The sequence below is a fragment of the Lepeophtheirus salmonis genome, chromosome 4 (assembly GCF_016086655.4).
Source record: "Lepeophtheirus salmonis chromosome 4, UVic_Lsal_1.4, whole genome shotgun sequence".
In the NCBI taxonomy this organism is placed as follows: domain Eukaryota; kingdom Metazoa; phylum Arthropoda; class Copepoda; order Siphonostomatoida; family Caligidae; genus Lepeophtheirus; species Lepeophtheirus salmonis.
In genome coordinates, this window is record NC_052134.2 from 1,072,990 (window position 1) to 1,094,069 (window position 21,080).

Below are 21,080 nucleotides of genomic sequence, written 5' to 3' on the forward strand. Positions count from 1 at the left end.
CATTTCGGAGTGACCTAGGCCACAATTAGAATGATCAATGTTATAGCTTATAACTAATTAATCCTTTTTAAACAAAGAAATTGTAACTCCTTTTAATTTGCCTATACAAGGTATAACTCAAACTGGCATTACAACTTGCTACAACGTAGCAAAACAATTAATATAGTGATGTATCGCTCTATTTATGTCTATCAATCCTATTGCAATAGCGTTCACAATCAATATAATATTATTTCTTTTGTCAAATTTCTTCCATGACGTAAAACATTTGAAAATCTAAATTAAATGGGCAAAAAGTATTTACTTCAAATATGAAGCACATTAAATTAATATACAGTTTTATGTATTAACTTAAAGGACTTTTAATAAATAAGAATTATAAGTATTTTATGTAATTTATTAAAAACAAAATCTAAAGTATTTTTATTTACAAGTTTATGGACATAAATAATAACTGTTTTGAAACAGAGGAAAGCTTAAGAATCAGTATATACTCTATCTTGATTCACTAGATTGTAATAGGTTATCTTTTCAAGACTAGATGCCAAAAACTGTTGATATTTGGAAAAATAAAGAACCTCAATTCTTTTTCGTGCCAAAATTATTTTAAACATTTCATTTATCTATTAAGCCTGAAGGAAAATAATATTTTATCCTTTTCTCTTCACTGTCCTTCCTTTTTTTTTGCTATCAATCCGTTACATGTTAAAGTAGAAAATAAATTAAATCAATTAATCATACACAAAGCTCCTATTGGACCTGCAAACAACACTTTAGAATCATTACTTTATTATAAATTGTCTTACCCTTAAATCAATTATTTTTTTAAACAATGCATTTAAATACTTATACGGAATTTGATAACTGTTGAAAAAGTTTCGTATGAAAGGGCTTTGAGTGCACAATATATTCCATGAAAACAATTCAATTAATACTAAATGCATGTTTGGTTCCTTTTATATATTTTAAAATGTAAGTGACAAGAACTTTTATTTTAAAAGTATTTATAAGGTAGAAAAAAACAGCCTTGACAACATGTTAATTTTGGGGAATGTAAAAAGTGTGTAACAGGGTTTCCAATCATTGTCATTTATGTGACAATGCATACAGTAAAAAAAATTACCTGTGATATAACAAAAATAAGTGGAGAATATATTAGGGATAAATTATTCTCTTCAGCCCAGTATACACAGTTCGATTCACGGTCCCTCCTAGCTAGAAAAAATACATACATGTATAGGGATATAGGTCATAAATATGACAATGGAAGAGTGTTATACTTTTAGTAAGTATATCATGTACAGTGTTTTTATTTTTCAATGCTGATATCATTATCATTTAAATCTTTAATATAGAAAATATAACTAATCAATAGTGAATATATAAAATAATGATTTTGTGGAGTCCTTGTTAGACTCAAAATGATCGACATTGAATTTAGCTTGGGAATTGTGTTTATTTTTTACATCTCATAGCTTCTCTCAGCTAAGCTAATGAAACGTCATGATTGCAATGCTTAACTCTTACCCAAAAATATTCTAATTGGGCTTGAGCATTGATGCTAATTGATATCATTTTGGATATGTTTAATTAAAAGAAACCGAAAATCAATATGGTAACCCTCACAATTTGAAGTAATTTTGGAAGGAGAGCTGCTTAACTGTCCGGACGTTTCATTCGATCAACTACTAGCAGCTTTTGGGAAGGTGAAAAATGAAATATATTAGGCTTTAACTACGATAATTACTCCAATCTAAATCCTTAATTTGACTTTGAGTCCAAGAATTACATACAATTACAACCCTGCAACAAATCTTCAAGGTTACTCTCAACCTGTTCTAGAATACATAAATGTAATTTGCAAAATATAATTTACTCTGTATTTTGCCAACTATAGGGTTCGAAAGAAAAACGTGAACGGTTAATAAATGCTAATTGTGAAGTTAAAATAAAGAGTTTCTCTGATTTTTTTGAGTTTTTTCCTACATATTCCGAATCTGCTATCTTTCTTGCATAAGAAAGCAATTATAAACATTTCTCAAATATTTCATCATTAGTGAGCAAGAAGCAAAAAGGCAGAGGATCTCTTACCTTCTGGATGCCAAAATTGAGGTGGCGGAGATTATGGAGATTGTGAAGTGCTCCAGGAGCCTCATTTTCAAGGTGGCCAAGATGAAGAAGGATGGAAAAGTCCACTAAAGGAAAAAAAGAAGCAGGGGACACAACTTGAAAGGGGATTCTGAGTTTCTGGGGGACCTGAGGAAGAAGATCAAGGAGTACCCCACAAAATCCATGAATCCCCTCTCTAACGAGTTTAACGTGACAAGGGGACAATCAGGAGGGCTATGAAGGAGGAGGCTTTGGAGTTATCCTCTTACACAAGGACCCCCCCCCCTTTGACAGACAACGGTATCACCAGAGGAGGTCAAGGAGGTGTTCTGTACAAAACATCCGGCCCAAACAATGGTCCTGGGGGGTAGTGGCGTCCGACGTCAAGAAGATGCCTCCCTTCTTTTTTAAGGCTGGGGAGAAAATCGACCAGGAGGCCAACTACAAGATACTGAAGTTCACCATATTGCCATGGCTGAAGGTCACCTACTCAGAAGACAACTATGTGTGAACCTAGATGGGGAACCCTCACAGAAATCGGCCAAATCCCGGAAGTTTTGCGCCGACAACTTAGCTGATTTTTGGCCCGAGGACATGTGTCCATCATGTTGGCCGGATTTGAAACCGCTGGCCTTTCCTGTGTTGAGCACATTGGAGAGGCAGACTAACTGGACATCTCATCCGAGCGTGGACTCCTTAAAGGCCGCCAATGTGAAGGAGTGGAACAACTTGTCCGATAAGTTTATCATCAACTGCTGCAAGGCTTTCCGCCGCAATGTGGAGGCTGTGATTGCTGCTGAGGGTGGACATACTGAGTAAACATATTCACAAAGGCTGTGTCTCAAAGTTTTGTAATAAAACATTTCAAAAAGTAAAATTATTGACATTTTTCTAAAATCAGTCATTCATTCGACGTTTTCCTTCCAAGTCCTTTACAAAATTTTGATCACGTGGCATAAGCATTGTTGACTAGATTAGTTTGTAAATGAAGCAATAGTGAGTAGCGCCGTCTTGCACCCAAATAATTTAACTCTCTAAACGATAATATTATTTAGTAAGATTTATAGGTGTATGTTAAAGACATAGAGGGCGATGTGAAAATTATTCTTATCATGTACCCTTTTCATAAAACAACGAGTTGAAGGAACAAGTTACTCACTATCAATACACATTGTGGATATTATATATTTTTAACTTTGTTCATACATTTTTTGGCAGGGTAACTACTTATAACTTTTTTTTTTAACATATCGGCAAGATATTTACAACTATATAAATTTACTTCAAAGACAATTCCAAAGTCTAATGGAGTCATAGTCAACTATAATGTTTACAAATACTTAAATGGTGTAGGTCTATCTGATCAATTAAAGAAACATTTTAAAAAATGAATCATATTTTGTACTTTACATATCTAATGTTAGTATCAAATTTGGCCTAAAATATTGAAATTCGACATCAAAAAATTAATTTTCCGGGTTTTAATTTTTTTTTTTTTTTCAAGCCATCAGAACTCATTTTTCAATTTATTTAGTTATCATATTGATTAATTAAATTCATTTTCATTCCAACATCTTAACTTTGGTGTGTACATATTTGTATTAATTGTGTAAATATATGTTTGCTTTAACAATAAAAATCAAGAATGCAATTTTCACTTTGTTGGTTTTCTTTTTTTTAAAGAAAAAATTAATATTATTTTACTCTTAAATAGTATTTATATTAATTTATTAATATTCATTATTTTTAAAAATACATTATCAATATACATAGGTCAGTTTTAGGTAGTATCACTAGTATGTAAATTGTATGTTTTTTTCAACTCGCCCTTTTTTTTCAATTGTTAATCTGAAGAATGAATTTTATTTTCCTTGACAGTTGGTGAACTATCGTTCCTAATTGAATTAAATATATATTCAAAACATAATTGTGTACTCATATTATCTTTTCCTATGTCCTTGTTAATTGCCTTCTTTAACTTTTCCCATGTCACAGCTGATTGTAGCTCCTCTCCTTCAAAATATTTTTCAAATTGTCACGATTACCATGTTGATTTCCAGTTTCTTTTTCTTTTTAAGATGGCCGAAATACACACAGCTTTCAACACTAATTATCACATACATATGTACATGGAATAAGTAAGGTTTAATAATAGATAACAAAAAAATAAAGTTAGTCCTGTGAACATGCATCAAATGATATATAAAGTTATTTATGAAATGTTGCAGTCAAAAAACATTTGTAGCTTTCTAATACATGCATATATTGTGCACCATTAATATATCATTTTATTATTATTTCAATTATTATCTAAATACAGGTGTTCATAAAAATAAGTTTCAATCCTGGACACACAGTTATTTAACTAATTTCGTATTCTTAGATATTTTTGGGGAAAGAGCTTGGTGACTCGATATTATACAGTCAATATATAATTATTTTTGCAAGCTTGTAAATTATAAAGCTCAATGATATGTTTTTGTATCAGAAAATCCAAGTCCAAGCTAGTTGTTTTTGCAATTAAAAATCAAATTTTTATTAATTCTTTTGAAATATGCAGCTTGAAATTAGGTATGTAAATATTATGCCCTGTCATTTGTTTTTAAAATCCTAAGAGCATGTACTGTGTAGTGTGGTGTTGATCCTTACTTAAGACTAAAAACTTTAGACTTGTCTACTTCAGTCTCAATCCGGTCCAGTTCAGTCCTGCTCATCAGTCCTAAAACTGATACGTCACTCACCTTAATATTTTTTTTTTTTTAAATCATTTCTGTTATTGAGATTCCAAAAGATCGACGGTATTAAGGATCTGTCTTTAGGACTGGTAGGACTATTCCTCAGACTGGACTAGATCAAATAAATAAGGACTGTCACAACACTGTTTTGAGATACATACTTCCTTGTTTTATGAGCTAATTAATTTTATTGTTTTACGCTTAAGAGTTTCTATTGGTAAACCAAGTTTACCCATCATAAATAAATCAAATAATAATATAAGTCTAATATAATAAGTAGGTAGAACTATGTATACGAGTTTGCATAGGTTCATTCGTCTTGCGAAGATTAAGAAAATAGAGTCATATATTTTTGTTTGAATAAATAAAATAATAATACCATAATAAAAAAATGTTAAGAAAATGAACGCATTAAATAAAGTATGTTTTTTATGATTACATAAAAAATTATCGCATCCTTTTTTCCAAAGCAGGCAAACTTAAAATAAAAAAAGTTGAAGCCATAAAAAGCATTTTGAATGCGATCAAAAAATTTATTTATTTTGATAAATAAAGATTTTACTTTAAAATGCTCAATTTACTTCTTCATTTTCATATGTTTTGTTACTTTTTAATATATTTTATTTATTTAATTAAACATTGGCTTACATTTAGAGTAATTATCATAAAATGCTAAAAATAACAGTAAAATCAATTGATATCTAAGAAATATTCCACTTTGAATAATGGACACATGAAATATTATTCTGATAATGTAGGATAAAATTATAAAAATTATTTTATTTCCTGAAGATATTTATTAAACAAATGTTTAATATGAGTAATCTTTTCAATTTTAAATAAGTTTAAATTATCGGTTAGATGGAAGATATAGAATCTATTAGGGGGGAAAAAGACTACGCATAACTTTGCCATGGATTTCCATTGCTAGTTTGAAAATAAAGAAACTGAAAAATAAGATCGTATTTCTGACAAGTTGAAAAATGCTGTGGAGGAGATCAGTTTAGCTGTCATGGCGTTTCATTGTACTAGCTACCAGCAGCTATGGCAACCAAAAATAAACACAAACCTTTGTTTTTTTTAAATCTGTGAACTAAGGAAAATAAAAGAATTTGTCTCCTGATTGATAAAGAGATTGAATTACAGTTACATATGAATGTAAAACTTTCACTGAATTACAAAAATTTATTGAGCACACCATCAAAATATGGACAATTTTTTTTTGAAAAATTGTAAAATTACACAAAACCAATTTAATCCATCTTTTAAATTGAGCTTCAGAGTACGCTTCTATTGTCTCGGTCTCATTATCGGTATAAAAATATATTATATGTTTAATATTTTCAAAACAGACACCGAATATTAGTTTTGAAAATATTGAGCATCTAATAGATATTTATGCCCATGATGTGACTGTGATGATAGATTACAAATATATTATTATGTACAATGTATATTTGCAAACAAGACAAATGGTTATAACATATTAATGATTTACACATGTTACAAACAATTGTTATCTTGATGTCCATATTTTTAAGAGATAGTCTGCATCAATTTTTATTGTTTATTCTAGTGCTTGAGGAAAGTGTTGATTGAAAAAAGACACAATGAGCAAGTCTCACAATATTGCTTATTTAGAGTAGACAGCGTTAATTTCACTCAAAATGAAAGAATATGTTATACAAAATTGTGATATATTATTTAAGCATTTTTGAAGCTCTTGTTAATGATAATTTAAGGCACAAACATTAATTTAATGAACATCCGTCATCCATCTCCAGATTAAGGACTACTATTTGTATAAAGCTTTTTAATTGTTATAAAAAACATATTAGCAGAAACAGTTACAAATTTTATAGGATAAATACTAATCAAAGAAGAACATTTTATTTAAACTGAAGTGTTGCTCTAACATTCTTAACAATAGCAGAAGTAAATGCATTTATTTTACGTTCAGGTAATTTTTCATTTTTCAATACATATTTTGAATGTATTTTCTTAATGGTAAGTTAGCTTAAAAATAATTCTATATAATCTATTTCCATTTCTTTACAAATTCATATTTTAGCCCATCTCAAAAGTATATTTACAAATCTAATGGCTTTATATTTATGTATATTTTAACTATTATTTTTTATTTACAGTATTATTACATGGGACGGAATAAGTTTCCTGGTATTTAAAGGATAAAAAAAGAAAGGAAAAATCCAGCTGGCTGAATCCCAAAGCAACAATAGAAATTCATAAACCCTCCTTTCAAAAAAAAAAAAAGAAAAGAAGGATTTCTATAACAAGTGAAAACATTCTTAAGAGTTTCAAAAAAAAGGGGAAGAAGTTGTAATTTTCTCGTTGAAATTTGAATCATGATTTTCAAAGAAAAAAGTTGCTTTCTACAAACACCTTTTCTTCTTCTTATAATCATTGTCACTTTCTTAGTCAAATCAGGTAAGTGTAATTTAAAATACATCTATCATTAAAATTAATCAATAAATGTAAGTTACACATCATATGTTGCATATAATTCATGCACCATCAATACGTTTAATTCTATTTGCAATATATGTCATATAAATATTGAATAAAATATAATTTATCATATGAAACTAATCATTATTAGTAATTGCAAAAATCAATATAGATTTTCTTATTTGCATATTTAGGTATATATGATACATATCCACAAATAAAAAATTATATTCCGTCTTATGTTACAGATATTTAAATCATTATTTTATAAGCATTAATCGATATATTTTTGAAGAATAAAATATATTTTAGACATAATAAAATATATCTGCAAAAAAATAATAATCGGAGTTAATTTATAAAAGGATAGTAATTATAGAAGGAAACTATACTACAATAAAGTATGGAAATAAAATATTTTTTACAAATGTTTATTCTTTAAGATACAATATTGCAGCATGCACACAATTTGAGAAATTTTAGGGCTGGTCTGAAAAGTTTCCGACCCAACAAAGATGCTATATATATACACAGTTTATATTCAGGGTCTGCCTTCCATACTTATCTTTGAACAAAGAGGATGCAGACATTATATACCAAAGTTATTTCTATCGAGGGTCTGTGCAATGGGTTTTTCCAAAAATCCTTATTTGGGCAATTGTTGTCAAGATTAATTTTTTAAATTATATTATTAACTATCAGTGAAAGGTTCTTAAATTGGAGTAATTAATCATCACCGTTTTGATTTTTTTATTAGAAAGAACTTCCAGTCCGATTAAGAATCGTGTGGAATGACCAAAATAAACCGACCTATAAGTGGAAGTTAATAAAAAACTCGTAGTAATTGTTGAAACTTTGAAATTATCTAACATTTCTTCTTCGCCGGATAGTAGCTGACTGAGCGGTGAAGGCCATACCTTTGCTTATATAAAAATAACTACAATTATTTAATCTTCAGTTAAAATTCAAAGGTTTGTTGGATTTTATAAGAGAGAGTACTCTATTCATAATAGACTTCTTAGACAAACTCATCTGTCTCCAATATTTCCAAGCCTTTTTCATCTATTAGTTAGTAAAATATAAACTGTTTTAGATTTTTGGCTTCTATGATTATTTAATAAAATTATAATTTTTAAAGTGTTTGCTTACAATTTGTACCTAGGTCAACAATGTATTATTATTGATGAATTTATAACATGCGTTTTACAGGAAAATAATGTATGCCATATATTTTTTAAATGACCTCAAATATAAGATATAAAATCCCTTTGATATTTTTGTGTCTCGTTTTTTCAATGAAAGAGAATGCTTCATACAAGGGTATAGAATCATCAAGAGGGGGGAAAGAAGTAGAAGAAGACATGTAACTTGTTTCTTGCATTTTTGTCCTTTTATATGTATGTATGTGTGTACAAAATTCGATATAAAAGGTAAATAAAAAATAGCATGTACCTTGTAATATATATATATCCATATATATATAGTATATAATAAGTACAGGTTTGATCGAATACGGTACCTGACTGGTAAATAAGAAGGATAAGAGTTTTTAAGTTATAAAAAATGATTGTTTTTTCTTTCTATTTTATATGCGTATAAAAAATTTATTCTTTCGAAAAAGTTTGTTGAAGTAACCAGGAGTTTACCCATAAAAATGAAAATAAAAAATATATATATTTTTACAAATTATTCAAGACGTTACATCAAATAAATCAAAAACTGCTCTAAATTTGCAAAAAATGTAAGAGTGCATTTCAAATGTCATTTGGGAGAACTATGCACTGTCAATCATTTATAAATTAATCATAATAAAAGCAGCGTCATATTGATATTTGATTAATAAGATACTAATGCAAAAAAAAAAAAATTGAATTTTATCCATTAGCGTCTATCAAAAAAAAAATTATATTATTTTCTTGAGAATTAATATACAATTGGCCTTGAAATCACATAACTTCACAACATGGGGTCGTATAAATTATCTTATGAAATTTAAATTGATGTAAATTGTATATTTTATTTTGTGTTTAAAATCATATTTAAAGAGTAAAACTATGGAATTTTCAAATTAATGCAAAAAAATTCATGGTTGTGGTTTGAGCCAAAGTTGTTATTGAAATATGTATAAAATACATTTTGAAAGGGAATATTTTTTTATTCTTTGATGTAGTTTAATACTGCAGATCATATTTTATTACTGGTAGACTTATGATTTGTGAGTGCTTGCTCAACAAATTACTCACTCTTAACTTTTGGAGAAAGTTACTCGTTTTGGCCTTTTTTTGTGTTGAAATTGCTCATTTTTTAAACTGATATAAAATAATTATGGAAAATTTGTTAAATAGATAGATTACACCAGAACTTTTGATTCAAATTTTGGAGAGAAAATCTCATTACAAAAAGCTTCCTTCATTTGTTTCTCTTTTTGGTGGTCAAACTATGTACATTATGCAATCAGTTTAATGATTATATAATTTGACTTGTTGCAGTAGCCAGATTAAAGGAAGGAAAAAATTATATTCATAATCCCCCCCTCAGTTTTTTAACAAAGGACAAATACTTTGGCGCCATATTGTATAATCCTGATTTTCCAATTATGTAAAAGGTTGGACTTAAAATCAGTTTTGGCAATTTTGAGATACATCCTTCTAGCAACACTTCTTAAAATTTGAACAACTAATATTATGGACGTTAAACGGTATTTTAGTATGTTTAAAACTACCAATACTGATCGTAGGGAAAAATAAAAAGAACAAAATCTTTTTAAAATCTTGATTTTTCGATAGAGTATAACCAAATCAATTAATAAATTTAAATAAGTATAAAACAATACTAATTTCTTTAATTTACTTTCATTGAATTATATTTTTCTTAAATTACAAATTGCTAACTTGTGATGTTTAGAATACCCATTTTAAATTTTTTTGTATCATTTTGTGCTCATTTCGGGCCAAAAAATTATTCAAAAATCGTAAGTCTAATTTTCAGGAAATAAATTGAAAATTAAGTATAAACGAATTTCATCATTCCATAATCAAATTAATCAATCGGCATTTTCTAGTACTCAGTTATCTTCAAAAGTATTTTTTCAATGTTTTAAAAGGATGTTATAAAAATGTTTGATGTTAACAAACTATGAGGTATATATATTCACAATTTGTGTTTCATTTATTTAATTGACACATTATATGAAACTACCTATTAATTCATAAACTGTGTAGCTATATTGTGGTTCCCAAACAATAATAAACTGTAACTATTTTAAACTAAAATTACTTCCCACCATTATTCATCCTAGTAGATAGGAGCATCCTTGATTTTTGAAACTTATACTCAATAACTAATATATTGCTGGAATTATGGTAACTTTTATACGATATTACCAACTAAAAAAATTGTTTTATCTTACTAGGGTTTCATCTTTATTGTATCATACCAATATTATTATATACAGATACTTTTGTAATATACATGATCAATTAAACCTATGATACTTTTTCTTAAATTACTAAGATGTAGTTTTTTTCGGGGTTTTCAACACCTCACACAAAAAGTCTCATTTAGCCATTAATAAAAAAAATCCATCAAATATAGATTTTATATCAATTAATGTATGGTGTTATTAACTCTTTAACTCATCTATTCTTGATATTTTTTTTTGTTGTTGGCTGTAGTATCGAGCTAATAAGAACATCATTTACCTTTAATTTAATATTTTGTGTCTTTTTTATGCAAATAATATAAATTATTTAAGTTAGACCTTTCAAAATAAACTATTACTCTACATAAAACATTTGATAATCCAATGAATATTTTTTTTAAATAAAAAATTGATTCGTAGTTTATTGAGAGGTTTTTTGATCACACTCTGCTTTGTGTATGTTATTATTATTTCCTTTATGGCTCATTGTTTATTTAATTTATTCATGGAAGGTCCATTATATTTCAATACTCGCCTTTTATCACACAACCTCGATAAGAAAAGCCAAAACAATTTAATTGTTGAGAGTAGCTCCTACAATATTCGAAGAAAGCCTAGAAAAAACTAAATTTAGATTAATAAGGACAAATAAAGAATTTTAGTTAGATATGCAGGTATAAAATCGTGTGAATAAGAAAATTTACCTCCTATTTTTTTTTTTTAATTGCTGTTTCTATAAATCCCTTTATAAATAACAGAAAATTTAGAGTGTCATAAAAACACATACTTTTAAAGGTTAAATGTACTAATTTAGCTGGTACACCTAGTATAAAATTTTATATTAATTAATAGTAAATATTTATCATATATATTTTCAGCTTCAAATATAATTTTTGGGATTTGAAGCTATGAATTTTACATATAAATTATGAATAATTAAAACAAAATATGAAATGATATTCCTACAAAAGCATAGAATTGACACAAAATAACTTTGAAAACTTTACATATATGTTTTATTCTTATTCATTATTGCATTGAATTAGTTATTAAAAATATAATTACAATATTAGCATATTTATCACCACAATAAAAGAACATTGTAATACAAAAAACTGAAGGTATAGTAATATAATAATAATAAATGTACATACTCATCTTTTCTTAAGGCTATAAGAAGTACAAATACTATTTGATGCAAGGAGTATATTGAATGATATTAAGTGGTTAATTGCTTTATTTTATTCATCATGAAAAGTAGATATTCTTTGATGAAGAAAAATTATTATTTTAAAATTCCATATTTGTATAAAATTTGCATTTCTATTGTTTTTGCATTGATACTATCTCCTTCTCAGATAAATAAATTTTAAAAGATCTAATTTTATTGCACATATGTATATATAAAATACTCATATACTACGAATGTTGCGAAGCAGAGTAAAAAAACTCTAAATTAACCATTATCCTATAGAATTTAAACTAAATAAGCAAAAAAAAAAAAAAAGTTTTGAATACTAATACGGATATTAAAAGAGAAAGACATTGGACGGGAGAAAAAAATAAAAGTTTTTATTTAAGACAACATTTAGATAAAATAATCAAATAAAAAGATATAAAACAGCAAAAAAAAGCACAAAAACTTTATACAAATAGAACACAAAAAAAAACAACAAAAAAAGAGCTCGTGAGAACGTCGGTGTTTATTTTATTCATGTAACTTTGCTTCTTAGTGGTGAATATTGACCTTTGATTTCCATAAAATAAATATAACATTTTAAGAAATACAACATTTTGCAAATATTTGTTTTTTTGTGTTTATTTTTTTAATGGAAGGAAAAACAACTAAATATGTATTATACATACAAAAATTGATTGATTCACCTATATCGCTATTCATTTAACAAATAATATATAGGAAAAATAATTATGAAAATAAAAAAATAAAAAAAGATGGTAGCAATATATATTTTGGTCAATTATGGTCTTTGGATTCAAATGTCTGGGAGAGGCTTAAATATATGATAATATTAAATTCACATAGTTAAAATCTTGAAACTTAATTTGGACCAATATAGTTTTGTGAATTAAAAATTTATCAATTTTTAAATGATTTATTATGACAATCAACTTGGGTATTTTCAGTGCAATTTGAAGTAATGCGTCATATAGATTAATCAAAATAATTTGTTGATCAAAATGAACTATCATTTGTTGAAGAATACAAATATAATCCAGACTTTATTTTGCAAGGTTTTGTGTTGACAGGCCACATATGGAAATTTGCTCACATATTTAATAATTTGGTTGCAAATTATTCAATTGTAGCAGAATTCCCCTTTTACCTTCTATTAAAATAAAATGCATACCATTCTATGAAAAGCTCATGCTTTTCATTCAAAAAATAATAGTAATCTTCCAAGAATTGGCATTTATCCTTCAAAATCAGTTTGTATGCATATCTATGCATATAATTCATGATAAATCAATCGTGTTTTTTCAATAATTGTCATCCTTTTTTGATACAGTTGTGATGTAAATTTTTTTTGGTTAAAGCTTTTTTGATATTTAAGAAAAAGGGCTTGTTAAAACTGACCTCTGACATTGTTCGTTTTTTTTTATTCAATACTAAATAACCAAAGTTTGCGACTCTTTATACTTTGTATATTTTACATACATCATATTAAATCACTATGATATAACAAAAAGAATTTCAGTAAACCTAAGTAAGAAAAACTGGAAACCTTTCCTATTAAATTTTATTTTTTACTCATTTATTTCCTATTTTTTTCGGTAATAGGAAGTTTACAAAAGATAAACAAACAGAGTGAAAGCAAGAAATTGTCTTGTAATGTGTAAACAATTACAATAGGAAAAGAAGAAGAAAAAGATTTATTTATCCATTCAACTTATATGTATATATGTTATATATACTGTTCATTTATTTTTGTTTCTACTTAATAACATTGAGCTATCCCTTCTTACTTTTTTTTTATCAATTTTACATTTCCACTGACTTTTAAGGGTGTAAAATATGTACATTTTACAATTGCCAAGATAAGTCATTTTCTACTATTATTTCGTAAATAATACTTGTATTATTTTTCTACTTCTTCATATCATGTCAGAAGGTATACCTTTATTATTTATCCTCTTTCATGCAAAATTAAATTATGTGGAAGGATTTATAGGTATATGACTAAAACCAGGATTATTTATGTAGTCGTTCATCACACTCATTTTATTATATTATTAATTAAAGTTTCAGGAGTATAACACAATGTACAGGATAATTTATAGATATTTGTCCTGTGGTCAAATCTTTTTACTTCTATATATTATCAAATTTTTAATCTGCCTTTGATAATAATATAATCTAACAAAAAGTTATGGAATCATAATTTATATAGTTGTAAAACAAAGGGAAAAACTCATGAATTGGTTATTTGTTACATATTATGTATTTATTCAAAATGGTAGCCGGACTTTATGGAGACAGTGGACTATATGGAGACAACAAATCAAATCACTTTCTTCATAAAGTCCGCTCAGGGACTATGTGGGGACAACCAATCAAATCATTTTATACTGATCATAAAAATTATTGATAAAATCGGTAGTTCAAACCAAAACTTAAAAAAAAAAAAATTGGGCTAATCTAGCTAAAGGAAGAAAGAAAGAGTAAAGAAACAAAACAATAATACAATAACATGAAATCGTATTGTAAATGTTCAATGTTCAATTCAAATCAAATATTCTGACGGATTCGTTTTTTCTAAATCGGAGCAGTCATTAAGTGGTAGGTTGATTACAGATAGATGAGAAGCCCAATTAATTTGCTCAGTCACTTCACCAATCCCACAGATCGAGATCAACTCGTCAAGAGTTCCCTGGATGGATGGATGAATAATCATGTTTACTGTCTATCTAAGCGAGTAGTATGGATTGCCGACAAATGAGTTGTGAACACGTTAGTAAGTTTCTGATCAAATAGAACATTTCAAAAGTAAGTTTTCCTCGAGGAATTTCTATCCTTTATCTCATATTCCATTAGGATTCGTCTCCATCCCAAGATGTTTTGCTTTGGATTGCTGTCAAGCAGAGTTTTTTTAAATGAACACCAACAAGAGTGGATTTAATACGATGTAAATCATTTTGTGCAAACCTTGTATAGGTCCTGATGTCAAAATGCATAGTAAACATAACAATCATATCAATAAGAACAGTGGAACTGTATTTTAAGGACCTTCACACTGCCTCACGTGTCCACAATGTTGCCCCAAATTTCCCCGCGAGATATAATTCCCAAAGTTTCTCCGTCGAGGTGAATTCTGACTATGATATTTCTAATTAATTGATTGGTTTTTGTTTTTTTATTAAAATTGATTAACCTGACCCAGAGTTTTAAATGGTATCTTTTTATTATTACGAATTATGCATATATATTAAATTAAATAGTAACATAATACAAATTTTAAAGTAAATAAATATATATATATATCATACGTTCATGGATACTTTCTTCCCATTCGTGAAATCTATGGGCGTGGTAGCTGTAAGTGCTTCTAGGAGCAGAGAGTCACGACATTGTGGTGGAGGAAGATGTACTAAATCAATTATATTGAGGGAATTGTTGTGGAAAGACAATATGAGTTTTATATATTATATACGAGTGTTTTTGGTGCTTATAATTAAACAACTATTTCAAGAGCTAAACTAGTTGTTGTATCCATAAAATTATTCCATGTAGGAGAATTTGCCATGAACATTCTTGTGAATATTGAGCGATTTACTTTTAATGATAAATACGACTTCTTTTAAAAGAGAAGTTAATTAAAAATATTACATAATTTGTTATATTATTCAAAGGAATCTTAATGAAACTTTTGAAATTCATCAACATCACTTTAAAATTGCAACCTTATTTTGGTCGTCTGATTTTCTGTTATGTATTGATGAAAAAGATATATTTGAAAAGATTTAGTCTTCCAATGCCATTTTTGTATCCCCTAGTTATTGGAAAATAAGATATTTTTAATATAAATTATATATTTTTAAAGGGATTTAGAAGTTTCAGTTTTAATGTTATGGTGCTGAATTTCAAAATTGAAGCTGGAGATCTCATCGAAACTTATCAAGATAGTGGCAATAAGGCTTCAAATATATATTATTACATTTCAATATGTTATATGCTAGTCAGCTTTACAATATGATATTCTCAGCGAACAAACTCGAAAAATTTTATTGACGTCGAGAAATCCAAGACGATGTTTTACAAAGCTAATTGTCCATTTATTAGAAACGGGAGATTTCTATTATGCTATTGGGTTGACATGTAACAAACAACATTATTTTGCTAATTATATTGCTCATGTTGGATTTAATTTTTTTAATATATCTAGCAAAAACCTCATAAATGAGGCTAATAGAAGCGTACACTCTTGTAAAAAAAAAGGAATTATTATGGTGCAAGTTCCATAAAAATTACTTTCTAAATTTTGAGCTTTCATTTTGTTTTGTTAAATAAAGGATTTACTTTTAAAAAAATGTTTTATTCAGATCTTAAAATAATAATACATTTTCTTTATAATATAGAGATAAATCAAAGAAAAGCAGGATGAAATATAAATAGTTATATTTTAATTTTGAACGTCTATATTAATGATTATTATATTATCTGTATTAATATCATTACTGAGTATTTTTAAAATGAATAATTATTAAATATAAGAACTGTTATGGTAAACATTGATTAATAAGTTTTATTATTGTGGTGATACTAAATCTTCATGGGGGTTATATTCCAATATGGTGATAAGCAATTAAGTTTTTTTTAAAAGATGATTACGACTAATTAAGTTTCAAAATTGCAAGCCTACAGAAGTTAAGAGGTAACTTATAACTTTTTTATCACATTATTGCTTAGGACTCAACAATCCACAAAATCTATTTATATAGATAGCAGCAAAATATAATATGTATTGCAGACAAAAGTGTCGAAAAAAATGTGCATATTCATTGAGAGTCTTAGATTGACTTCAACTTCTTTCCAAGAGAATTTTACAATGTATACATCAAGGAAACTGAAGGATTCTTGGCAAAAAATATTTTTCTCAGAATAAGAGACGAAAAAAAAGTCAACTTTGGACGGAACAGGATTCAAGAGTTTCAACGAAGGAGCTGTGGATGAGAAATGAAACTCTTTGCTCCTCACTGGGTAATTCATTCGGGAACTGTTTCTTATTGTGGAACTCTCCAGTTCTAAATAACTATTTATATGCAATATCAGAATAGAAAATGCTCTGTAGACCAAAATATCGAGAAAAGAGTAGTACATTATCTCTACAAGTCTAGAATTATCTTGCATTTGTTTTCAAATGACAAAAGAGACTCAGTAGTAAAAAAGAAATATACGATGATTCCGTAGAGGATCTGGAGGAATTTATGTATAGGACAATGATTAACGAGAGCAGAAGTCACTATCATAGACCTTGAAATGAAGAGGCACTTGCAAAATCAACGATCTTTCCATTAAAAGGATACAAGATCCACCGACCAAGTGAAGCACTTGTTCAAAGGGATCTCACCTTAAGAGTTGAACTCCCTTGAATAGAGTATCAGAAGATGTGTGAATAGATATTCATAGGAACGGTAAGGATAGATGGATGCAGATCCATTTATCCGATTGATCTGGAGGAGAGATCCATCCAAATGACCATGAATGAAATGTCTTTCCCCGTAAATCCAACTCCTCCCTTATCTCACCTCCCTCCTTCTGCTTTAAGTCCTCCTTCATTAGTCTGAGGGCAAACGTGTTACGTAAATTCATCTAGTAAGCTAATATGACGATGAGTTCGAACTAGTTGTGTTATTTAAATAATCTGCTGTCTCCGAAAACTAGTCCGAAAACGGACTTTATGGAGACAGAAAAATATACATACCCAACTGTCTCAATAAAGTCCGGGAACCATTCAAACATTATCTCTAAAATAAAAAAGAAGTCATTTTCCACCAAAACTTAACTTAAGAGCCCAGTTTACAAACTAAAAAAAATATCACTTGAAATACCTTTTCTTTGTTCAAGTTTTGATAAGTTATGAGAGCGTTCAAGAAAGTTTCATATATGAAATTGAAGATGACAAGACTTTTAAAAAAAGAAAGAAATATGGTTTTTATTTCTTTTGAAAGGTATTTACCAAATATTACAGACTTTTGCTGCAAGTTGTATATTTAGAATCTTGTTCAATAGTTGTAAAATAATGTTGAGGAAAATTTCTTTTTTTGAAATCAAGTAAATATTTAAATGCAGTTTAGGGTATTTTAATTTTCCCACTGGTGACTAATAAGTATTGTAAATCAAACTTTGATTCACTTACAAAAATAAATGAAAAAAAAATTATATATTTGACTGAATAGAGGAATAAGCCTGAATAGTTGAATTTGTATCCATTTGGAATAAAAAACACCCCATAGATTGTCTCAATTAGATTTTTATGGAAACAATGCCTACGATTCCAGACTGTATGAAAGAGTGATACTATTAAAAGACTAGTACTATTATAATCATTTATTTTTGATGATATGTCCTTTATCTTAGGTGACATATCAGAAACTTTCGTATTCGTGTATACTGATAGCAGTAATTAAGAAATTAATGTGAAAGCCCTATTTTAACAAAAACAAGACTTAACGAGATTTTTTTCTTACAAAATCATATCACATAAAGACACCTTTTTCTAATGTACCATAAAACTAAGGGTGGAATTTCTTGTATAGCGCGAATAGAAAACGTAAGTTATATTTAAGGAACTACCGAATAACAAAACTTATTAGCATCAAAAGTCTGTTATCTTATTAAATAATATAATATAAATGTAAACGTAGTCCTCTATATGTATTTCTGCCCTAATAATGAAAATGCAAATATTTATCATAAAAATGGTTTTATTGTTTTTCAAAGTATTCTCCAGCATGATTTATACACTTTTGCATGCGCTCAAACCAATTGTCGAAACTCTTTTCCCATTCCGATTGAGACATTCGGCGACGAAAATCACTGAACACGCATTTTTTTCTTGATGTACAGGAATAAAAAGTAGTTATTGGGTACCAAGTCAGGGCTGTACGGCGGATGACACATCAGTTTTGCTTACTACGATGCTCAATTGGACCACTTGACCAGTTTTGCAGAAGAAACATGCGACCATTTGCTTCAAGTTCTTCTTCCACGAACAACTTTACTTGGATTGGGATCGTCTTTGAAGACCTACACGGTCGATTGTTGTTTGGTTTCGGGCTTATACGCATAGCTCCATGATTTGTTACCTGAGGCAATCTTATAAACGTCTTTTGAAGCACTTCAAGCGTATATTTTTTTAACATTTCTTTGCACCAATCGACACGAGCCTTCTTTGGAGCCATTGCCAAATTGTGCAGGATTCAACAAGAACAAACTTTTTTTACGGTCAGGTGTAAATGCAATATCGAATGTTTGCTGGTAGAAGAAATTCCCAAGGATGCCTCTATCTCATGGTACCTCAAATGAAAATCTTGCATTATCACTTCACACACAGCATCAATGTTCTATGGGAAAACGATAGTTTTTGGACGACCTTCACAGAATTCATCTTGAGCGAGCGTCGGGCACGATTGAATTCATTAAACCAGTTTTTGACATTCCTATATGATGGTGCTTCATCGCCATACAAAGACTTATGGGGGGTTCATCAATGCATTCTGGTCATAATAATCCACATCGAAATTTGTAAAAACTGATCACACGAACATGTTCACGACTTAATTCAATTTTTTTTGGCAAATTAATTTTTTAAAGTCACTATAAACAATCCAAATGATGGTCGTACGTCAAAATATTTGTACGATTATGCTACAAAAACGTCAAACTTACCAACGAAAATGTCAAATTGCACCTGGCAACAGTAAGTGTAGCCTAGGCCATAAATATATATATCAGCCTACGTATTATTCAAGGGCATGCAATCTTTAACATTTATAATTACATAAGTGCAGGGACAATATTTTAAATATATTAATATTAATTTATAACAAACGTAGTTATTTCATTCCCCTTTTGAAGTTAACTGGATTTTTAGTATTACTCTATGGACAAACTTTATCCCTTTAAAGTTGCATACATTTGAAACACTCTAAACTTAAATTGACGAAATTGTATCGATGTTCACAAATTGAAAACACACATAACGTCATCAACTTATGCTCATTAAAGTCGGTCTATAAAAAATATTAAATGCAACTGATTTTGTGGGACTGAGATAAACTCAACATTTATATATGACCGATCCAGACCAAACCTATATCAATTACTGAATTACTTTGGTCTCGAAAATTATAACAACTTCAGCTCGATATAGGATTTATCCAATTATATCAAAGTAGTTCATATATCATAATAAATTTTATAGTATAGAAGTACATGTTCACAATACTTACAGACATATGTATATACACGGATTAACCATACGTTTTACTATAATTCATATAAAGAATATGCACATCTTTTATCTAAACGATTGAATTAATGAGTATTTTTTATCTGCAAGTAAGAATAAGTAATAATTCTGTACTTTTCGATAACTATGCATACACATTTAATTTATGTACTTTTTATGAAACTGCGGTATTTAAATTTTTGTAATTAATGATTTAAGTACTTCATGCTGCAAAATTTAAAATTTATTCAAAATAAGCATTAAAACACTTTTTGCATAACAATAGCAATAAAAGCTCTAATGAATCACTTATTCTTAAAAAATTAAATTGTGTTATATGTTAATCTAAAAATTATAGTTCATAACGTTATAATTTATTCACTTTTTTTATTCAAAGGACTATATTGTTATATTCAATTTCAACATAATTTATTTTGCAAATGTAACTGCAAATATATTGAAGCTCATTGAATGCATATGTTATCAAAGTGGAAACTACATAGATTTCCCATTAGTTGCAAAATCAAAGAGCATTTCTTAAAACTTCTTTATAACAAACCAGAAATACTCTTGTAAAAATAACGGAAATGTGTTGATTTTTCAACACTCAAAAATTTATAATTCTTAATAGTTGGAGGTATTGAAAATATAGGTACAGTGTGCATTAGAAAATCGTTCTATTTTTGATATTAAGATTTAAATCAACTTAATCTATAATATCTTGTACAAATTATTAGAAGTATATTTTATCATAACTATATCTTATCATATCAACAATATTTCTGAAAATGTCCTCCTTCTGCGGTCACCATGGGCATCCAGTCTGAGACTGAAGGCTTTGCACAACTTGATAACGTAGTCATTGCCCATATCAGC

The 21,080-nt window shown here is 28.2% G+C and overlaps 1 protein-coding gene across 2 annotated transcripts in view; it reads left to right on the forward strand.

The window, feature by feature from the left end:
• LOC121116229 (limbic system-associated membrane protein) overlaps window positions 1–21,080 on the forward strand; it is a 327,841-nt gene that overhangs the window by 106,119 nt on the left and 200,642 nt on the right. For both annotated transcript variants that reach the window (XM_071887514.1, XM_071887515.1), the window contains one exon: window positions 6,992–7,292. In XM_071887514.1, the coding sequence (XP_071743615.1) occupies window positions 7,211–7,292 (82 nt within the window). In that variant the 5' untranslated portion in view covers window positions 6,992–7,210. The remainder of the gene's footprint in view (window positions 1–6,991; window positions 7,293–21,080) is intronic.